At 36.3% G+C, this 22,292-nt stretch overlaps 1 protein-coding gene across 1 annotated transcript in view; it reads right to left on the bottom strand.

Moving 5' to 3' along the window:
- LOC145694508 (lysosomal alpha-mannosidase-like) overlaps nt 1–22,083 on the bottom strand; it is a 101,275-nt gene extending 79,192 nt beyond the window's left edge. The window contains exons 1-4 of the mRNA XM_081770821.1: nt 21,837–22,083; nt 8,059–8,161; nt 2,057–2,138; nt 131–316 (exon numbers count right to left, since the gene is read on the bottom strand). Of these exons, the coding sequence (XP_081626947.1) occupies nt 131–316; nt 2,057–2,138; nt 8,059–8,161; nt 21,837–21,914 (449 nt within the window). The 5' untranslated portion in view covers nt 21,915–22,083. The remainder of the gene's footprint in view (nt 1–130; nt 317–2,056; nt 2,139–8,058; nt 8,162–21,836) is intronic.
- Between the last annotated feature and the right edge of the window lie 209 nt (nt 22,084–22,292).

Genomic DNA, 22,292 nt, shown 5'->3' with positions numbered 1-22,292 from the left:
TTCATTATTATTCTTTACTTTCTTCAGAAGTTTAAGTATCTCTATTTATTGGACTTACATACTTAGCAGAAACTTATGTTTTCATATAACAAACAGTGCTAATAAATAAAGCAAGCAATAAATTACTTACTTCAATCCCAGGGTCATTTGATCTATCATGGCTGTATAATGTGGTGTCGCTTCGTCGCTCATACACCACCCACCAAGGATAAATTCCAATCTTCCTTCGTCCACCAACTGCCTCACCACTTGCCTCGTAGTTTCATTCTGCTCCTGCCACCAACGCCAGAAAAATGCCATCTCTACGTAAATAAATCTAACAAAAAAAAAAAAGAGGTTACTTAGTACAAGATTTATCTTGATATTTAGAGAAAGTCCTTACACATCCAAAGATTAAGAATCTATTTAATTAATTTAATTATTCTGTGTATGTCTGATTTGAAGAAATACAGAAGCAATTTTCTTAAGAAATAGATATCAAATGTTATGTTTTGATCTCTCTTTAAAATGCTATTTCGGTAATTGCCAGGTGTGTCGATGGAAAATGTGGTGAAATCTCTATCGATATGGCCCGATTTGTATTTCCTCCGGTGCTTGGGGTCCCTGGTTTGATCCCAACTCGCACCGTGTGGACTTTGTGGTGGACAAACACCGTGCTCGTGGGTTTCCTCAGGTTCTCCCGTTTCTTCACTTTCTTCATTCCACCATTTCATTCATTTCTCGTAATCACCGTCACCTTTAGCCTAACCGATATAATCGTGGGACGTAAAACTGAAAGATTGCATTTCATTTCATTTTCATTTTCCGATTTGTACTTAACCCTCAACAGTCAGAGCTAGACCGGAGCTAAAAAAAAAAAAAAAATCTTGCCAGGAGAGGCAAAACAAATTGCTACAATGTTATATGCTGAGAAGTATTTCTTGAATATTTTTCACAGACAAACAACATTAAAAAATTATAATTCAAAACTTAAACGAAAATCGAAGTCCACAAAAATAATTTTGCGCAATAATGAAAATAAAGCTATCCTAAATCTATTTCCGTGCACAATCTTCTTTTTATATCGTCATTATTAACGCATAGAAACCTATTCGCACGAAACATTTTTTTGGTATTTAAAACTCTCTCACTATTTCCTTAAAGGACATCGTTTCTTTGCCTTTTACCTTTCTGTGTCCTTGAAGTGAAATACGTTCTAGTAAATAGTAGTAGAGAGTTCATTGCCACAGTAGAATGGACATTATATCAACTGAGGAGTGGTTTCAAAATTTCTTTGCCATAGCATAGCTGAGTGAGCATGAGGTATGGTCAGAACTAGCCGAACTCCTTACACCGTAAGGAGGTGAATAATACAAAAGAAATGAGACGCCTAGTATCAAAAGCCATAAAATTCGTTTTTTTTTAAATACCAAAATTGAGTTACATATCTCTTGTTATGTATTTGATCTAAAGGAATTATATGGAAACAAAATTTTGTTTAAAAGCTTAATATTTCATACTAGAAAAATAAATCAAATATGAGACTTCGTACGCGTGTATATGGAGTTCCACTAGTGCTCTCAAACGGGTCTGATCTAAAGGAATTATATGGAAACAAAATTTTGTTTAAAAGCTTAATATTTCATACTAGAAAAATAAATCAAATATGAGACTTTGTACGCGTGTATATGGAGCTCCACTAGTGCTCTTCAACCCGACCCGACCCGACCCATTGAGAGCACTAAGCTCCACTGCACGTTTTGGGAGATTACTCGAAACTAAGCGCAATGGATGTGGCTGATTTTGAAACTTGGCGCCTCAAATATGGTAATATGAGTTAATGAAAAGCTATTTTGCAAGAGAGTGAAACTAGCACGTTCTCGAGAAAACCATTCTCAACATTTGAAACTGTTCCTAAATGTTATTAAATGTCGCATTCAGCTCGAAATCAACCAAAGATAGACTACTACTTTTTTCTTTTTTAATTCGCGCTTCGAATTATATTAACATCTTGTGCGTTCAATTGCCACAGTCGATACAAAATCTGAACAACTGGGAGATGAATGAATGAACATACCTACGATCTGGATTTTTCTGGAGCTCTCCAACAACAGAGTCTATTATATACTGAACACCATATGGAGCAAATCTCTTGGCAGCTGTAAAACAAAAACAAAACACAGCAATGATAGTGTAAAAATTATATTAGTATGTTTTACTTTAATGGTTTTAAGTGTTCTTTTAGTGTCAAGAAAAATAATGTGAATTTCATAAGTTGCAGTCTTTTATAGTACCATAAGGAAGAAGAGAAGAGAGCACCGTCTTCAAGACACTGTAAGTTACTATGAGACTTCTACTAAAATAGAGTTCATAATTTTGCTGTCATCGTGTTCTGTTCTCACTTGTAACAAATAATTTGGTTACTTACTGGGCTTTAGAATGTTTTCCGACTTCTAAATTTCAAATAAATAAATTATAATTGCGAAATAGACAAACTGATAGTACTTTATAAAGTAAGGACAAAAATAAACAACTAAAATCGTCATTAGTTTAATGGCGTTTTAGGTAGTTTGTTTCTGTTCCGTATTTTAATTAAATTGCCTCAATAATAATACTAATAATAATTATTATTATTACTATTATTAGTAGTAGTAGTAGTAATGTTTCCAACGAAACGAGTCGAGACGAAAGGATGCTTCAGATAGAAACCTTAAAGATGAAATGTGTCCAAAATGACGAACAGTGGAATTAATTCCCTTGTGCACCGAAGACGTCATATGTTTCCCAGCATCTTTTTGAAGAAGAAAAACCTAGTGTACACCTTTCAACATCGTAATTGTTGATCACATAACTTACTCTGCTGGATGAAAATTAAATGTTAAATATAACTAACTAACTAACTAACTCTATGGCCTATGGAACCCGGAGGTTCAGTGCCGCGTTCACAAAAGCTCTCCACTGACTTCTATCCTTAGCTAATTGCATCCAGTTTCTACTTTGTATTCCTATCTCTGCGAGATCCATCTGCGCCTAGGTCTTCCTAATGGTCGTTTTCCTATGGGTCTACCAGTCAAGACTTTGACAGCGTTTCTACTTTCTTCCATTCTAGCTACATGACCCGCCCACCTAAGCCTCCTAGACTTGACGACCCTAACAATGTTGGGTAAACCGTATAAACTATGTAGTTCCTCGTTATGAAGCTTCCGCCATTCCCCATTCTCGTTCCTCTTGGGTCCGAATATTCTTCTCAGGATCCTGTTCTCAAATACTTTCAGTCTATGTTCTTCCCTCAGAGTAAGCGGCCAAGTTTCACAACCATACAGAACAACAGGCATGATTATCGTTTTGTATATTTTAAGCTTCAAATTCCTCGACAGAATTCGCGACGACAAGAGATTTTGAACCGAATAGTAACACGAATTCCCTGATTTTAGTCGACATTTAAATATATTTAAATGTTAAATATATCAAATGGTAACCGAAATCAGTAATTCTACCGAAAGAACTGTTTGAAGCATCTTAGAATGGACGCGATATATAAAATTAAAATTGAAAAGTTTTGGTTCGAACAAAACATTGAGAAAGCCAAGAAAGAGACAGGGAAAATGATATAAGGATATAATTTACATGTTAGACAGGAGCAGATGCGTCACATCCCTGAAAGTTGTAGAAGTGCTGCTTCCTCTGAGTGAATTGTATAATGCACTAAAAAATGCAGTAGCAATTTAAGAATAATGCAGAATGATAGGAATAATGTATTAAACATTCAGAATAATATATTTAAAAAATACGGTAACTGCTTCCATTAAACAGAAAATTCCGCTATTCCCTTTCAAATGAATAAAATTAAACAACACAGATAGGTGTCTATATAAGAGAAAATGAAAGTAACAATATTTGACTGCTATCTTCTACTAAGCTGCTGGACTGATATTGATGATTTTTGCGACATGAGCCTAACTTAGGTCTTCAGCATCGGTAAGGGGAAGGGAGGTGACATTAAAAGTAATCGAACACTACTGTTATTAATAAACATTATTTAGTTTTGCGGGTGGCTGAGATGAATAGTGACGCTCCTCAATGTCGTTTAAGTGCAGGTTCAGGCCTCATCGGCATGGAGGTTAAGAAGGGGATGACATTAGGTATTTTTATTAAAATGTGTATCCTAAGGAAAGGAGAGGGTTCAAATGCTTTCTAGAAACATATTCTCCTTGGCTCGAAACTGTTGTAAAACCGAACAATCGAAACACTTGGCTCTTGAGCATGGAATTATGTGAATTTATGGTGGACGGCATTGTGTTCATGAATTTTCTTGGGGGTTCTCTAGTTTCCTTCTCCGTTCTTATTATATATATTTCTATCATAATAATTCAATTTTGTTAATCAATCATCCTTCCCTTTTATCCTACAGGGCATAATCGTGGTATATAAAACAGATTTTCTTTTTCTTTTTTTCCTAAACAGTCTCCTGCATATTTTAAATATGGCATTTCTCAGAGTGCAAACAAAGAAAGACATAGCCTTTTGCCCATAATACTGCTTAAATGAAATGATTGTACGGGGTGATCGGAATCCCTTTTGAGAGGCGGGTGATTCCTGACACCAAAATAAAACATCGAAGTCAGATATAAATGGAAATTTATTATTTTTAGACGTAGCTGCTACTAATGAATAATTAGATGTGGTACAGGGGCGGAGCAAGCATATCCTCCTAAAGAAATTAGAAAATTCCTTGGATGTTCTACGAAAAGTAAAAACATAAAGTACTTATTAAGGTCAGAAAGAGCAGTCCCATCAATGATAGGCTCTATGAGTCTATCAATTCTGTCCGGAAATGAGTTTCCACACTTAAAAGACGTCAACACACTGTGACTCGTGCCCACCCACCCAACACCAAACTATACAAGGCAAAAATTCATAGCATTTGAAAATCACACTATGAGAAATCATACTACAGTATTTTAAGGTACAAGTTACAAAAATCTATCTTCTAAAGCAGCGTTTCCAAACCTTTTTCAACTTGCGGCACACTACGGGTGTAACTTGAATTCTCGCGGCACACTCATAGATACTATTATTATTTGCAAATATAAAATACCATGGTATTTTTTTTCTGTCATTACTGATCTCCTTCTCACAGAGATGAAAGCTCGATCACTGGTTTTCCCCTATGCTAATTCATTATGCTTATTTTTATTCTAATTTTAAAATAGAAAACAATTGCAATGAAATATAGGACTCAGATTTTTAAAAATACGCTTTCTTCTTCGAAAAATCTATCCAACCTCTCACTGAGAACGAAGATCACTAAATAACGAACGAACAAACAAATGTCTTGTATTTTTAACTTTGCTGTTTTAACCAAAACCGGTGCATATTATTGCAATCACACAGCTTGCGATGCGTCGAAATCAAAACACAGCTGTTGAACAAAGTGTTGTTCTGTCATTCACGTGCGAATGAGTGTTCTACGAACGTTCATTTGACGCGTACTATACAAGTGCTTCCACTTCTCGGTGTTAGTATGACTCTCAATTGAAGCGTAACACAGCAGCTAACCGTGGAAATGTGTACGAGCCGGAATACTGTCTGCTACACAGTAATAGATGTAGAATAATATATTACAATTACAGTAAATTTTTCCATGGTAGAAATTCATAGTAATGTGAAATACAAAAGATAACATTTTTTTTCCTATGTCTTGCAATTTGGTTGCTATAGAATTAATAATTTTGTTTCGATTTCTTCGCGGCACACCAGCGGCCCATTCGCGGCACACCAGTGTGCCGCGGCACACCGATTGGGAAACGCTGTTCTAAAGCATTAAGTTACACATATATTTCCTGAGCTTGGAAAATACAGAATAAGAAACACATATTAATTGAAAATTCGATATGGGAAAGCTTGTTTAGCTTTATCTTAATTGTGAAATATAAGTGTCTTCATATAAGTAAAGTATAAGTTTTGCACATCATAATATTAATAACATAAAACAATCTTAGGGAATATTACGCTAACTCCAAATGAAAAATATGATTAAAATTAAAAAAATATGACACCCATTTAAGGAAATGAGCTGAATGTACATGTTTCTACTTTTTTTAGACAGTGAGTGGCATTTATTACACATATTTGAAAACTTTGTACATACTTCATAGAGCCACATTTGACAACGAATACACTTGATCCACTCACATGTAGACATAGGTTTAGTATGTTTATTATGATGACCACCCAGATTCAGCAATAGTTATCTTCATTTGTGTCAGATGAGTCTGTACGGTTGCAGTGGTTTTCATCTGAAGCACTTAAACCTTTTCCGGATAATTTAGTAGTATTCATGAGTTGTTTTGACTTTTTTGACTTATTTAGATTGCTTACGTCCTTCTTCTTCTTAGGAGGGACGGACGTTGCTGTACTAGATGTTTCTGATCTCTGTCAAGAACGAAACTAATGTCCAGTCAGGATCGTCGCTCGTAGCCTTTGCTTGGAAGTAGAAGCTGGTACGGATACAACAGGTACCGGTGTATCTTCAAATAGCAACGTATTGTTTCCATTTCCATGTTGAGCTCCATTTGCTTTTGGGAATTCTAGGTCTACTACGGCATCACGCTCCGAACTGGAAGTGGATGACACATTTGACGTTATGGAAGAGGATAGCACTGAACTTGACAAGTTCGTGAAAGTGGAAGTAACATTAGACGTTAAAGAAGAGGATAGGTCTAGACTTGACAAGCTGGAATTAGGGCTACTGGAATTAAAGTGACACTCTTCGTGACTTACGTTTTCGTTTCCTGAAAGAAAAGCGTGCTCTGGAATGATATCAGGATTGAAAGGGAATATTCCACAGGCACGGAATCCAGCTGCTCCGTTTTCTACTATCGCTGCTTTCGACCATGCTTGATTAAGTAATTCTCCAAATTGTAAGCGTGTGAGTTTGTGACCAGGGTTTGCTTTGATCCAATATGAACATGCTGCATAAAAATGTGTTTCGAGAGGTTTCAAAAGATGCACTATCCAATGATTGCATATACCCCTATTCCTATCTGTAAGTTTAACGTAAAAAAAGCAAAAATATTTTGTTCAGAATGGAGTACAACTACTTTTTGATGTTAACGCAAATAATAAACTATATCGTTGTATGAGAACTAGAGGAACGTAAATCCATTTTCATAGGCTTACAGGAGAGAGGGGGGAAATGTTGTTTTAAATAAGATGGTAAACACATTATAGCGTAGCAGACAAGTCAATGACAAAATCAACTTCAATAGCATTCAAATATCACGAGTGGGATTTTCAGAATTATGTTTATAATCCAAACAAAAAAAAAATCCATTCTTGGAGTTACGTTTCTTTGGTTCTAATACGACGATATTATATTTACTGAACTTCCAGTATAGTTGCACAGCTTTAAAGCGTACTACTTCGTGTGTTACCATGAAAATATGTAGGGCAAAACGCCCACGGGACATTCACCCCGACACCAAGTAGGCAGATCACTCCGATGTCAAACACGATAGTTTCAGGTCATTAAACTCTCAACACTGCATGGCATGGCGGCAGACCGCTATTACATCAGAACAGCAGAACCCTCTTTGTGCAATGCACATGCATTGGATTTCTCTGTGCACCACTATAATCATTATTTCGCCATAAATTTGAAAAGTTCAAAAAAGATTTCAAGTAAAAATTATGTACTTCCCACATTTAAATCAATCTGTACGCCTTCAATTTCTTCACACAGTGTCCTTTGGTGTCACCTTCGTCATCGATAGAATTGTGCCTTCCCCCTATCGTAACATTATTGCCTCTTCATACCCCCTTCCTTGTTTTTTGGGGGTGGTCATTTTCCCCCACTGGGCTTTTCATTCCCGCTTACTGTATTTCATAGCATATTGTTCCACGTTATCAAAAACCTAAGTCATCTGAAAGCAAACGTCAGATATCAAGAGAACGTCTATCACTGGACTATATTAAATTTGAGATCTGAAAATAACTGTTTTATGGCATATTTCACGTCATGGTTTGCAATTAGAATAATATTGAGCAGTACTCAAGCAGTGTATAGAAATTACTCACAGCCGTAGTAATATTCATCTACTGTTTTCAGCCACCCAACATCATCATGGGTATGGGCAAGCAGGTGGATGTTGAGCATTCCATCCTTTGGTTTTGGACACGACTGGAAAAGAAATCGGTTTATTAAGTTTCCTGCTTTTTAATTGTTGTGGTATGTGTAAAATAGATAAAAAATAGCGTAACAAGTGGTAATTTAAAGACATATATTTCAAATTAAATCAATAGCAATTTTTCATGTATTACATATTATAATATAATTAAAACTTGATCCTGACTCCAGGATATGTACATCATTCGGCTACTCACCACCCTTACAAGTTAAAGACGATAATTATAAAAATTCTACCATGATCCTGACCCCCGGTTCATTCGGCTACTCGATGTCCTTAGGTATGATGATAGTAAAAATTCTACAATGATTGACCCTGGGATCACTCGGCTACTCGATAGCCTTAGAGATTATAATTATAAAAATTCTACAATGATTGACCTCGGGATCATTCGGCTACTCAATACCACTAGAGATAATGATTATAAAAATGCCACAATCACAATGATTCTGACCCCGGGATCATTCGGCACTCGATACCCTTAGAGGCGATGATTATAAAAATTCCACAATCACAATGATCCTGACCCCGCGATCATTCGGTTACTCGATATCCTAAGAGGTGATGATTATAAAAATTCTACAATGATTGGCCCCGGGTTCATAATGAGATATAGCCCAAAATTACCATTAACTGTTAAACGTTATTTTCTATTTAACTAAAGTACAGAGATACAATTCATGTTTCTTGTTTTCTTCATGTACAGTCACGAAAGAAAGTATTCTTCAGTTGACAAAATTCTTTTCTTAATAACTCAACAATAAATTAACTGATTTTGGCAAGTTATAAAATATAAGTATCCTATGAATAACAAGAAAAAAGTTTCAAATTAATGCATTTGTTCCCGAGTTATTGGCAAAGAAAATTTGTCAACTGTCAAATACTTTCTTTTCCGTGTGTACTAGCAGGCATTTAGGTATTTTACGCCTCTTGGTCCAAGAAAATTTTGCACGATCTTTATTTGTTCGTATTCAGTTATGTGTCAGTGAAGCATTCTGTATATTACAGAACATCAATAGCGAATCAATAACGCGAAATACTGTATATGCCTATAATTATATAACTGTGTCCGGTTATATTAAGCCACCAACATCGGTCGGGGAGTACAGTACCAAATACACAATTTACGCCACGTGCCAACCAATAAACAATAGTCTTTCTAGCGCGAGCAGTCGTGCTATAGTAAGAACATTGTTTTCAGTATAAACATCCAGAGTTGTACCAAGCAGGTTTTTCTGGGGGGGGGGGGGGAGGACTACAAAACTCTCAGAGGAGCCGGATTTTTTACACTAAAAGCGAACCGAAAGTTCTGTTTGAGAACGTGGAAGCATTAATACTCGTTAAATTATCATGCATCGACTATATAATTACAAGTATATATTATTATTAGTTGAAACATGAATAATAATAATTTCATAATTCATACCTATAAACAATTTATAGTAAAAGAAAAAAATATTTTAGGAAGTACATTGTTTAACCGCATTTCTGTGTGTAAATAAAAGATACGGACAACCGCATTGAACTTTCTCTCTAATTTCTTAAATTAAATCGTGTTATACTTCAGTTATTACTGAAGCATTTACTTATGAATTGTGAGCAAAATTATATTTTCGGAAAGCTTCATTCGAAGAAAACTCAGCGTCAAAAGTAGACTAACATTTGTGGACTTTTAATCACAAATTACTATCATGTATTAGAGTCATTTATGAAACATTTGTTTATGAGATCAATAAAATTGCATGAGTCGTAATTGAGGAAATAGTTAATAATCTAATATAAATAAAATAAAGAGTTTGTTTGTGTGTCTATGTTTCGTCTGGCGACCAGACGAATGGACCGAGAGTTATCAAATTTTGGTCACGGGTAGGGCCTACCATGGTTCCGGCCCTAGACCAAGACGAAGCAGTTTTTTTTTTTTTTTTTTCAACTTTCGAACCAGGGGGTTTCGGGGAGCGAGCGTTTACCGAGACATGTAAAAGTAGTAGAAAATGACAGATATTAGTGTTAAATCCATAGTTTTCGCGGTCGCTGAGATCAATGGTGACACTTCCATTAACGATGACTTGCAAATTTAGCTACCATTGTATGCGGGCCGGGGTTCACCTGCGGGAGGAGGGTTACCGCGACATTTAAGAATTACCGATATTTGTGTCAGATCCATAGTTTTCGCGGGTGCTATGATGAAAGGTGATATTTCCACAGGCGTTGACTTCCAAATATAGCCCCCAATACGAACAATCGGTATTTCAGCTAGTAATAAAAATAAAAGGGAAACTACCCTTATAAATATTTTCGTGACAAATAATTTGCGTAACATTATAGGTATTACTGAAATATGAACAAAATCGCTGAGTCGTTTTTTCGAAAATAACTCACCCCAAGAATAAACTACCGCTTGTAGATGTTTTAAAAAGATAAACTAGTTACGTCTTACTGTCAAGTTATTAATGAAATATTTTATTTACGAGATATGAACAGGCTCGCCTGTCGTTTTTGAGAAAATAGTAGGCAAAACTCACAACCAAGAATAAACTACCCCTTCTATATTATTCCTAGAAAATTGACTTTTGAAGTATTATAGATTGTCAGTAGAATATTGTTTTAGGAAACATAAACGAATTTGTTAGAGCCATTTTTGATGAAATAGCAAATTGTAATTTTGATCTTCAATAAACTTACTCTATTTTTAGAGTTAGGAAGAAAATTCAAAAAATACCATTAGGGAATCTTATAGAAACTTTACGTTTTAAATTTGGTTTTGATACGTTGAACGATATGACCTTTAGACAAGTGGAACAACTGTACATAGGAAAAGCATTAGAAGTATTTCTTATTGTTATAGGACCAAGAGGGTCAATCACAAAATTCCTGACTTCTATATGTAGAAAGTTTAATATTCCAAGTTTTCATACAAAAGATAACTATGTGATTAAATCTTCCTCTGAAATCCTGATTATCCATTTGAATTATTTTAATTAGATATATTCAGTTTAGAGTCTCTTATCAGCAGCAAGGGATTAGATACATTGTTGGGTACTTAGTTGGGTACTTCATATCAGTAGCTATGCTGTCGTTATTTTGTGTTTCTTCTTAATTGTTATTATTATTAATCTATTTCTTTTAAACTATAATTATTAAATATATGTATAGTAATATTCTTATATTATGTGTTAGACCTCCATATCTTCCGTTAGAAAAAGGACAAAAGAAAATAAAGAAAACAAGAGGATATGAAAGTAAAATGGAGAAATAAAAGAAAGAAAAAAGACAAAAGAAAAAGAATAATAAACAGTAGGTTTTGATAATGTTCAAAAATGATATTATATTAAGATATTAACTGTATAGTAATAGTTAATCAGATTGAGATCTGACAAAGTGAATTTTTATATTTATATGTTGTACGTAAAGCATTAGTTTGATATATTAAGTTCAGGGGTAAGCAGTGTTTTCAACGAATTTAAAAAGTTCCTTACTGAATTCTCTATGTGTGTGTGTGTGTGTGTCAGTCTATCTGTTATTTACGAATTTTTCAATTTTGAGCATCAAAAACTATGAGAAAATGATGGAATTTTTCGCATCTGTTACCGTTCCCGAGATATTGGCCAAAAATGTTCCTATTTCGGGAGATTTAAGGAGCCATATCTCGGGAACTCGAGTTGGCAAATTGTGGAGGCGTTAAAATATTAAATAATACTTTTGATAAAGTGGATACTTTCAAATATTTAGGTTCAATATTAACAGACGAAAATTATATTCACGAAGAAATTAAATGTCGACTAAAAGCAGGGAATTCGTGTTACTATTCGGTTCAAAATCTCTTGTCGTCGCGAATTCTGTCGAGGAATTTGAAGCTTAAAATATATAAAACGATAATCATGCCTGTTGTTCTGTATGGTTGCGAAACATGGTCGCTTACTCTGAGGGAAGAACATAGACTGAAAGTATTTGAGAACAAGATCCTGAGAAGAATATTCGGACCCAAGAGGAACGAGAATGGGGAATGGCGGAAGCTTCATAACGAGGAACTACATAGTTTATACGGTTTACCCAACATTGTTAGGGTCGTCAAGTCTAGGAGGCTTAGGTGGGCAGGACATGTAGCTAGAATGGAAGAAAGTAGAAACGCTGTCAAAGTCTTGACTGGTAGACCCATAGGAAAACGACCATTAGGAAGACCTAGGCGCAGATGGGAGAATAATATTAAGATGGATCTCGCAGAGATAGGAATACAAAGTAGAAACTGGATCCAATTAGCTAAGGATAGAAGTCAGTGGAGAGCTTTTGTGAACGCGGCACTGAACCTCCGGGTTCCATAGGCCATAGAGTTAGTTAGTTAGTTATCTCGGGAACCGTAAGTCATAAAGAGATGGTTTTGGTGTTGGTGTTGATTAATACCTAAGAACATGGTGAACATTTTGGTACCAAATCATAACCAGTGGCCACTGACCAACTGGGGACCGTTCCCCAGATATTGGCCAAAAAAGTTCGGATTTTGGGAGATTTAAGGAGCCATATCTTGGGAACCGTATGTCATAGAGAGATATATTACGAATTTTTCAATTTTGAGCCCTTCATTTTTAGCATGTGGCTTCGTAAAACAACATATCGTAGAACGTTTTAACACGTTTCCTCCTTCGTATAACACTTTCTCATCACTTCAGATTACAGAGTTCCAGAAGTCTAGTTGCTTGTTGATGTGAGTCCTTGCGAACTCTGAGCAAGCATGTACGAGGGCTGTCTAAAAAGTATCCGACCTTTGGCAGAAAAATAGTGGCGAATACCTGACAGATTTGGGACCCTAATGCCCTTCAAAGTAGGCCCCTTGTGCTTCCACACACTTAGCCCACCGATCCTTCCACTGCTGGAAACACCGCTGGAAGTCTTCTTTTGGAATGTTGTTCAGCTCCGTCGTCGTGTTCCGCATTATGTCTTCTCTACTCTCAAAACGGGATCCCTTCAGAGGCGTCTTCAATTTTGGAAACAACCAGAAGTCACAAGGAGCCAGGTCTGGAGAGTAGGGAGGTTGGCGAACGGTTGTAATTCCATGTTTGGCTAAGAACGTGTGGATCAATTGGGATGAATGTGCTGGGGCGTTGTCATGATGGACGTGTCAGTTCTTCGCTGTCCACATGTCTGGTCTTTTGCGCCGGACTGCGTCACGGAGTCGTCTGAGAACATCTTGATAGTACTCCTTTGTCACTGTTTGTCCTTCCGGTGCGTACTCGTGATGCACAATTCCACGGGCATCGAAGAAAACAGTCAGCAACACCTTGATTTTGCTTCGCACCTGCCGCGCTTTCTTCGGCCTTGGAGAATCGGGATGCTTCCATTGAGACGATTGTTGTTTTGTTTCTGGGTCGTACCCGTACACCCATGACTCATCTCCAGTTATCACGGTATTCAGATACCCAGGATCAGTGTTGGTGGTGTCCAGAAGGTCCTGTGCAACTTCAAAACGGGTATCTTTTTGTTCCTGAGACAACAACTTGGGTACAAATTTAGCAGCCACTCGTTTCATGTTCAAATCGTCACGCAAAATTGCATGTGCAAAATCTTTACTCACTCCAACATCTTCTGCAATCTCCCGCACTGTCAAACGGCGATCTGTCATCACCAAATTTCGCACCCGCTCAACAACAGCTGCATTCCGAGCAGTTTGGGGCCTGCCGCTACGCTGCTCACTCTCGACTGATGTGCGGCAATCTTTGAATCGGTTGAACCATTGTTTAATTTGTGTTACACCCATCGCATCTTCTCCAAACACCTGCTGAATCTTACGAATTGTTTGGCTTTCAGAATCACCCAGCCTTTGACAGAATTTGATGCAGTATCTTTGCTCAATTCGTTCAGTCATCTTGCGAGAAACACTAAATCCGACGAACACTACCAACAGCACCTCACTTCGCGACCACCAGCTCACGACTGGCACACGCGAACGCAGTGAAAAAATTCAAGCATGCGCATTAAGGTTGCTCCTTCCACCGTGCACGGTGGCGCCGCCTGAGAATCACTACTTTGCGTGGAAAAAAATAAGGTCGGATACTTTTTAGACATGCCTCGTATATGTGTATCTGTTAGTTTGACCTGCACAGCAGAACAAATAATATGAGTCCAGTTACATGTCTCTGCATTCCATTCCAGACCTAAAATTGTTTTCAGGTTTGTTGCAACAGTGAACAGGTTTCCTGAATTAGTTTCAATAATCAAAAATTTCCGCCTTCCGCTGCCACTTGCGGTCTGCTCAGTTTCGCTTTACTTTATAATCCCTGTTTCCCTTCTGCTTCGACTAGTTCAATTCAATATCTTACGGTTTTAAATATCCAGGCTCATGGCTAGAGAAACTTGCTTTTTAGGCATTCCAGCTTCCCATATGCAATTATTCTTCCTCTAGTTATAACTTATAAGAGACAAATAGCCTACCATCTTTAGTTTGCTTTCTTATAAAAGTAATTTGCATTAGACAACAAACAGTTCTTTTTAAGTTCCTCCTGGCAACACTCTTGGAGCATTCTCAACTTAAAATAATAATAATAATAATAATAATAATAATAATAATAATAATAATAATAATAATAATAATAATAATAATAATAATAATAATAATAATAATAATAATAATATTTAACCTATTCAGGGGAATGCTCATAATCAAAAATGAGTAAACACGTGTTGCAAAATTTTCGACAATTCTGCTTCTCAAAGGGGAAACAGGAACACTTTACAATATCAAATTTCCAGTTTTACATTCATTACACCGTATTCTTCCCATGTGAAGAATTGGTACTTATATTTATTCTACCATAAACATTTGTCATTTACTTTAGTAAACATGTTTAAATAAACACCTATCAGTCGAACTTCATTTGGGGAGCCGGGCCCCCATTTATCCCCCTCCCTGGGTACACCCCTATAGACATCCCATAAATCTCTTTCTCGTTGACAGTCTTTTTTTTTCCCTAAACCATACTTCAATCTCGATTTATTAATTGGAGCGCTGAAAATTTGCCCTTGTTCCCGATCCTTTGTGGCATGTGCGGAAATATGAGTCTCGTTACTAATATAAGGCTTAAGAGAGATATATTTCATTTTTTTTTTAGCTGTCTGCAACTATACTGCATACATTTTCTTACTCGACTGAAAGTGCACAATACAGTGTTTTCTTGTCAACCGGTAATTAAGCCTGAACACGAATTGACTATGGTTTACGTGTTGCAGAGTGCTTGGCGCTTATCTTTGTGTGGTATGAAGTAGAAACGGATAATTGATTTCCAAATGCATTTCCCAATTCCCCACAAACTGATTAATTATACCTACCGCTGAATGTGGCATAGTTCTACCAAACAATGCATAGTTCTACGTAAAGCAATGTTAGAAATATTCATAGTTCGTTACCAAAACTTCTTCGCAAATTTTGAAGAAGGGAATTCCTATTCAGAGAGTAATGAGAAAACAATGCTGTTATTAGTTGCTCTGGCAAAACAGTTGTACTCTCTATATTTTCTACTAAATCAATCGTAAGCAGATATTTTCAAAGAATTTCGGCTCTTCATGAATTTATTACAAGCCGTACTTGTTTCATTTTTACGAGAAATCAACAACAGACACACTTTGCTTTTTAACATGTATATTTTTCATTCACTTGTATAATTCATGTATTTCTATTTATTTTATTTTTATATATTTCTGGGTATTACCGGCATCTGTGTTTTTAAGCCCGTCACGTATGAGGGATGACATCCCTCAGGGAGGACACTATCCGGAGAAGGGGGAAGGAACAAAGAAATGGGGGAGGAAGGAAATGGCCTGGGACTGTATGTTAGGTAATACTATTGGTATTTCCCTGATGTGAATAAGAAAAATCCAGGAAAAACTTTATTTAAAATGACTGCCTTGAAAAAAGGTGTTGGAACTTTTCGATCTAGTGTCCCAAGTGAAAAGTGAGCACGGCACTGCTCGCACCAAAGGCGAGAGCGCTAGTGACTACGCTACGCTGTGCTTCTTCAATTCATAAATAAATAAATAAATTTATTCCAGCAGAATGTAAACTACCAACTGCGACAGATTGGAATCGAAGACATACCTCCTAACGCCTTAAGAATACATTTTCTCGAAAACCACGCATCCGAATTTATCCTCAAATATGTCATTTTGTCCCGCTTAATGTGATCGATTGCTAGATAGATAGATAGATAGATAGATAGATAGATAGATAGATAGATAGATAGATAGATAGATAGATAGATAGATAGATAGATAGATAGATAGATAGATCACAAACTGAGTAATATCATAGTTACACTGAGCAAAAATTCGTATGTGGAGTACGTAAAAACGTAGGTTCATGCGTAATTCCTGTAGTTTTTGGACTTAAAGTACTGCAAGCGTATGACTGAAAACGCATGTTTTGTGCTGAACACTTATAACACTATAATATAATAAGTGTTCCATCTGTATATACTTTCCGTATGAAGCAATATAGGCGGTCAGGATTTCACATACAAACGGACGTATGTATAGCATATAGCTGACGAAGGTACCATGCATATCTGTATGTAATATAAGAAAGACTGTTAGATGTCAGACATCCTGCAACGGCATGATGTGACTTCTAAGGGCAGTGCGAATGTAGGATATGGATAACGTATGCTCCGTATTGATTTCTGTAGTAAACATAAGGATACAGTATATTTGTACAATATACTGTTGTCAGGAGAACGGATTTTTCTCACTGTAAACAACAAAAATTAAGGTTGAAGAGTTTTAGCTATATGTCATTAATCATATACCGTGCTGTTATCTTGTTGGTATTCTAATGAAAAGCTTGGTTATTGTACTTCAGTATCAGTTCCATCTGAACACCAATGTTTAGGTAAATAAAAATATTCGTTTTCTCATTTTTCTCGGAAACTACGCATGAGGATTTACACTCACTCATATCATTTTGTTCAGCAGAACGAACTCTATCGATTGGTCATCTTTGGATTTTTTATAGTCAAGTACTGAAAACATTATAAAATTTGAAAAGTGTTCAGCCTAAAATAATATTGTACGTAAGATTTCAAGGGTTCAATCTAAAACCTTCTCTACTTTGCACTTTTGAAACAAATGAAATGAAATCTTTAAGTTTCACGTCCCATTGTTATGCTAAAGGAGATAGTGATGATGAGAAATGAATGAAATGGTAGAATGAAGAAGCGGGAGGAAACACGAGAACACCGAGAAAAACCCACGCTCAGTGTTTGTCCACCTCAAAGTTCACTTGGAGCGAGCTCGAATCGAACCAAGGACCCCATGCACCAGAGGTGAACGCTCTGCCACTGAGCCATCGCGACCCTACTTTGTAGTTGTATCGTCAATTGTAAAGTTGAAATAAGGAAATACGGGTGTATTTTAAAATTTTAAAAAGATTCTGGCAGGATAACAATATGATGTTCTTAATTCAGATAATATAAAGAACGGTTAAAACTCAAATGCAACTTTGGATTGAATTAGGTTAGAAAGGTAGAATATGTTATAAAGTGTAACAACTTCTGTCGTATAAACCATGTATTTACAAAACTTACAAATAGCAGGGTACGAAATCATCGAAGTCGAAATAGAGGAAAATACATGTGTGAAAAAAAAAAATATTTTTCGCACTGAAATCCTTTGACATAAAGAGTTCATATATTTGAGCATCTGTAATTATTAAACTGTATGGAATTAGATATACCGCTTACATATATTGAAAATGAACATGGAATATTTCAGTTTTAAGTTCTACAGTTATGTCGGATAGGCTAAAGGAAACAGACATCATTAGAAATGAATATAATGGTGGAATAAATGAAGTTTATAGGAAAGGAAGAACCCCGAAAAAAAACACGAACACAGTGTTTCTCTACCACAAGGCCCACTTCACCCGAGCTGGGACCCAACCAATAACCTCACGCACCAGAGGTGAAAGCTCTACCACTGAGCCACAGTGCCCCTTCCCACTTATATATATTATACCGTAGAGGATGGTGCATACTACAGAAATTGTGAGGAGATGAAGTGACTGTTAATTAGATATGTGTATATTTACTTTAATTATGTGGGATTAATATGTGGGATTTACTTTAATTAATTTGTAAATTTCTGTCAATAGTGTTACTCTACTCCCTCCCAGTACCCCAGTAGTCGGTAAATTTTTCAGGGGTAATTTGCTTCCTTGTCCGCAGGATATCGCACGTATTCACAATGGCTGCTGGTAGTCGACTGAAAACAACATATCACAAAATATTTGGTTTTTACAAAGGATTATTAAGATGATTACATAACAACTTGCGCGATTGAAGTGCAATTAAAAAACACACACACATCGTCGTATTTAGTTTTAAATCACATCGTTGGATTTCGTACGCTAAAGAAGGTAAACAATAAATGTAATTGACTGAATATAGATGACGAAAGAAACTGGAAAGAAACGAGAAAACTCCAAGAAAAGCTGTCAAGCTCACTTAGCCTGACTGCTTACTTGAGAGGAGAGCTCTTGATCATGTTCCGATTGCGTGCTTGAATTTCAGTATGACATACGTTTAACGAGTTACAATTGATTATAAAGATGTAACAATTATTAACATTTATATTAAACGTTAATTTTGAAAGTGGAAAGTAGTGGCGGCTTTAGCTGGTAGGCCTGGTAGGCACGAGTCCACCCGAAAATTTTGAAAAATATATAAACGCTAAAAGATACAATAAAAATATTTGGTCTAGGAATTAATTCGTGCGGTTGGTACGCACACATTGAAGCTGTAGTACAAACACAAAATACATAAATACCTTAAGAAAAATATTGTTCATCGCTAGCCACCACTTTCGCCCATCTGTCAGGCAATGTACGGATTCCGTGGCGAAAGAAGTCCTCATCCTTGGAAGCGATCCAGTCAGAGACCCATGTTTCGATATCTTCTGAAGAAGTAAACCGCTGTCCAATCAAATCGTTGTTCATGCAATCGAACAAGTAGTAGTCCGAAGGAGCAACGTCTGGTGAATACGGCGGGTGGGGTAAAACTTCCCATCCGACATTTTCTAAATAGGTTTTGACCGGTTTTGCGACATGTGGGCGAGCGTTATCATGTTGAACAATAAGTTTATCATGTCTGTTCTCCCATTCTGGTCGTGTTCTGGCCAGAGCTTGCTTCAAACGCATTAATTGTCGTCGATAACGTTCTCCATTCATAGTTTCACCCGGTTGCAGCAGCTCATAGTACACCACACCTTTCATATCCCATTATATGCACAGCATAACCTTTGCACAGTGAATATCTCGTTTTGGTTGTGATGGACCTGGTTCACCTGGTTTCACCCAGGCCTTTTTTCGTTTAGGGTTCTCGTAATGGATCCACTTCTCATCACCCGTAATAATTCGATGCAGAAACCCCTTTCTGCTCTGTCGTTGAAGCAGCAATTCGCAAATGGTTTTTCGTCTTTCAACGTCTCTGTCTTTCAATTCATGTGGAACCCAATGTGACATCTTTTGAATCATTCCCATGGCTTTCAAGCGTTTGGAGAATGTTGTTTGATCAACGCCTAATGCTGCTGCAAGTTGTTCCTGCGTTTGACACGAATCCTGCTCGAGCAATGCTGTCAATTCTTCGTCTTGAAATTTTTTTGGCTGTCCAGCTCGCTCTTGGTCTGCCAAGCCGAAATCACCACTTCTAAACCGTGCAAACCACTTCTGACACGTTCGCTCAGCTAGAGCGTGGTCACCATACACTTCCACCAAAATACGATGACTTTCAGTCGCACTTTTCTGCATGTTAAAGTAATGCAGCAGGACACCCCGCAAAAACACTCTATCAGGCACAAATTGCGCCATGTTCACTTAACTACAAACTGGTGTTGTTGACGCTTTAATCCACTGCCCTATACTACGAACGATACGCGATGACAGGGGTTTGCAACACATGTGTGGATACACGGAACTGTGGGACGCTCCGTTCGTTGCGCCATCTCTTGTCCACCCGCACGAATTAATTCCTAGACCAAATATATATTTGTTATTATTTATATCAATGGTAGATAATTATTTAACAAATAGCACCAACCACTACTGTAGCCTACAAGTAATTTCCTACTGTGTCATTAATCAATCAAATGTGTATAACCTATGTAGCCATAAGCGAGGGAGCGAACCTACCCAAAATTAAAATCCTAAAGCCGCCCCTAGTGGAAAGGGGCATTCATAGCATCCTTTCACAACCTTATCCCTTCCCTAGATATTGTTGTCTCTCCTAGATATTGTTGTACAAAGTTCCCTTTATCCTATTTGTGAATACTTCCGCAAATCTAACATTCAGTTTAAACTCTCTTTCTCCACAGATTTTGTACGTTAGAGCAGCGTTTCCCAACCTTTTTCAACTTGCGGCACACTACGGGTCTAACTTGAATTCTCACGGCACACTCATAGGTATTATTATTATTATTATTATTATTATTATTATTATTATTATTATTATTATTATTATTATTATTATTATTATTATTATTATTTGTAAATAGAAAATACCGTCGTATTTGTTTTCTTTGATTACTGACTTCCTTCTCACAAAGAATAAAGCTCGATCACTGGTTTTCCTCCATCGTAAATCATTATACTTACTTTTCATTCAAATTAAAAAATAGAAAACAATTCGGAACTCAGTCTTTTAAAACATACACTTTCTTTTTCGAAGAATGTATCCAACCTATCACAAGGAAGATCACTAAATTACGAGCGAACAAACAAATCTCTTGTACTTTTAAAACAGAATTGCGGGAATTTGTATGAGTGTTTGCTTTGTCGAAAGGATATAATGAGATTTTAAAATTTCAAGTTACGAAATAATCTGTAACAATAAAGAAACAATAATGGTCATGACAGTTATAATTAATACTTTTTCAGCATTAAAAATGAACAGATAAGTAACACAGTGTGAAACTTATAATTTATTAACATGGTTAATATTCGTCACAATTTTAAATATTAATAAAATTCTGTTTTCGAAATACAATCTATGTAGTAATAATGTATGTAAAATAATATATTACAATTACAGTATTTTTTCATTGTAAAGGTTCATAGTAATGTGAAATTTAAATACACATATTTCCTGTCTTGCAATTAGGTTCCTATATAATTAATAATTTTGTTTTCATTTCGTCGCGGCACACCAGCGGCCTATTCGCGGCACACCAGTGTGCCGCGGCACACCGGTTGGGAAACGCTGCGTTAGAGGTTTCCTTCTTCAATAAGAGTTAAGCCATCTGCAAAGCGAATATAATGTACTTATATATTTTACCAAAACACAGTTTTCCTATAAATATACTTTTTCATAACTTTTTTTAAATGTATGTTTTATCAAGTATTCCACAAAATAAATAAAATAAAAGTACTATTCCAAGTGAATGAAAATCAACATTTCATTACTATTTAATCTAGAGCTCATATTCTATTTTGTACATTGATAAAATCTCTCTAGTAGAGCTAGCTATAGTTGTAATCATGAAACAAACTGAATGTTTCAATTTAGTTTTACTTAAAATTTAACTGAAGATTTTTTACTTCTAAATTTACTACTGATAATGATAGTTATTACGAGAAGTTGAGAACACGCCGAATAGGCTGATGAAAACACATTAGTACAGATTTCAAAATCTTACCTCATATCCGCAAACGGCAAAAGTGGTGTCACAACCAAAAGCTAACAGAATTACCGCAATTACTGCCGTGTGAATCATAGTTTAAGCGGCACTAAATGTAAAGATGTGGAATTGATGTATCAAAACGTCACGTTTTCACTATTGAAACATTTTCAATTGCCAAGAAACCATGTTGTTATCTCAAGCATCCTATCACATTGGCTTTGATTGTCGTGTATGAATAGTAGGTTAGTAATCATGTAGACGGTTAATGTGCCAGCTTAACAAAAAGATCGATATCAGATAAAGATTTCTGCCTTTATGAGAAAAAAAGTGATAATCGTTGAATAAACTTATTGAAGTACGTGTTATCTACTGCACTGTGGAAGTTAAAAAAAAGAAACAAAAACGAGCGAGTGTATCAAGTTACTTAGTTTTTTGATAAGATAGCATATTCGTTGCTAAGTGTCTTTGATG

Source organism: Thermobia domestica, chromosome 1, assembly GCF_964235325.1.
Source record: "Thermobia domestica chromosome 1, izTheDome1.hap1.1, whole genome shotgun sequence".
In the NCBI taxonomy this organism is placed as follows: Eukaryota; Metazoa; Arthropoda; class Insecta; order Zygentoma; family Lepismatidae; genus Thermobia; species Thermobia domestica.
The sequence above is the reverse complement of the archived record's forward strand: the minus strand, read 5'-3'. Positions and strand labels throughout refer to the sequence as shown.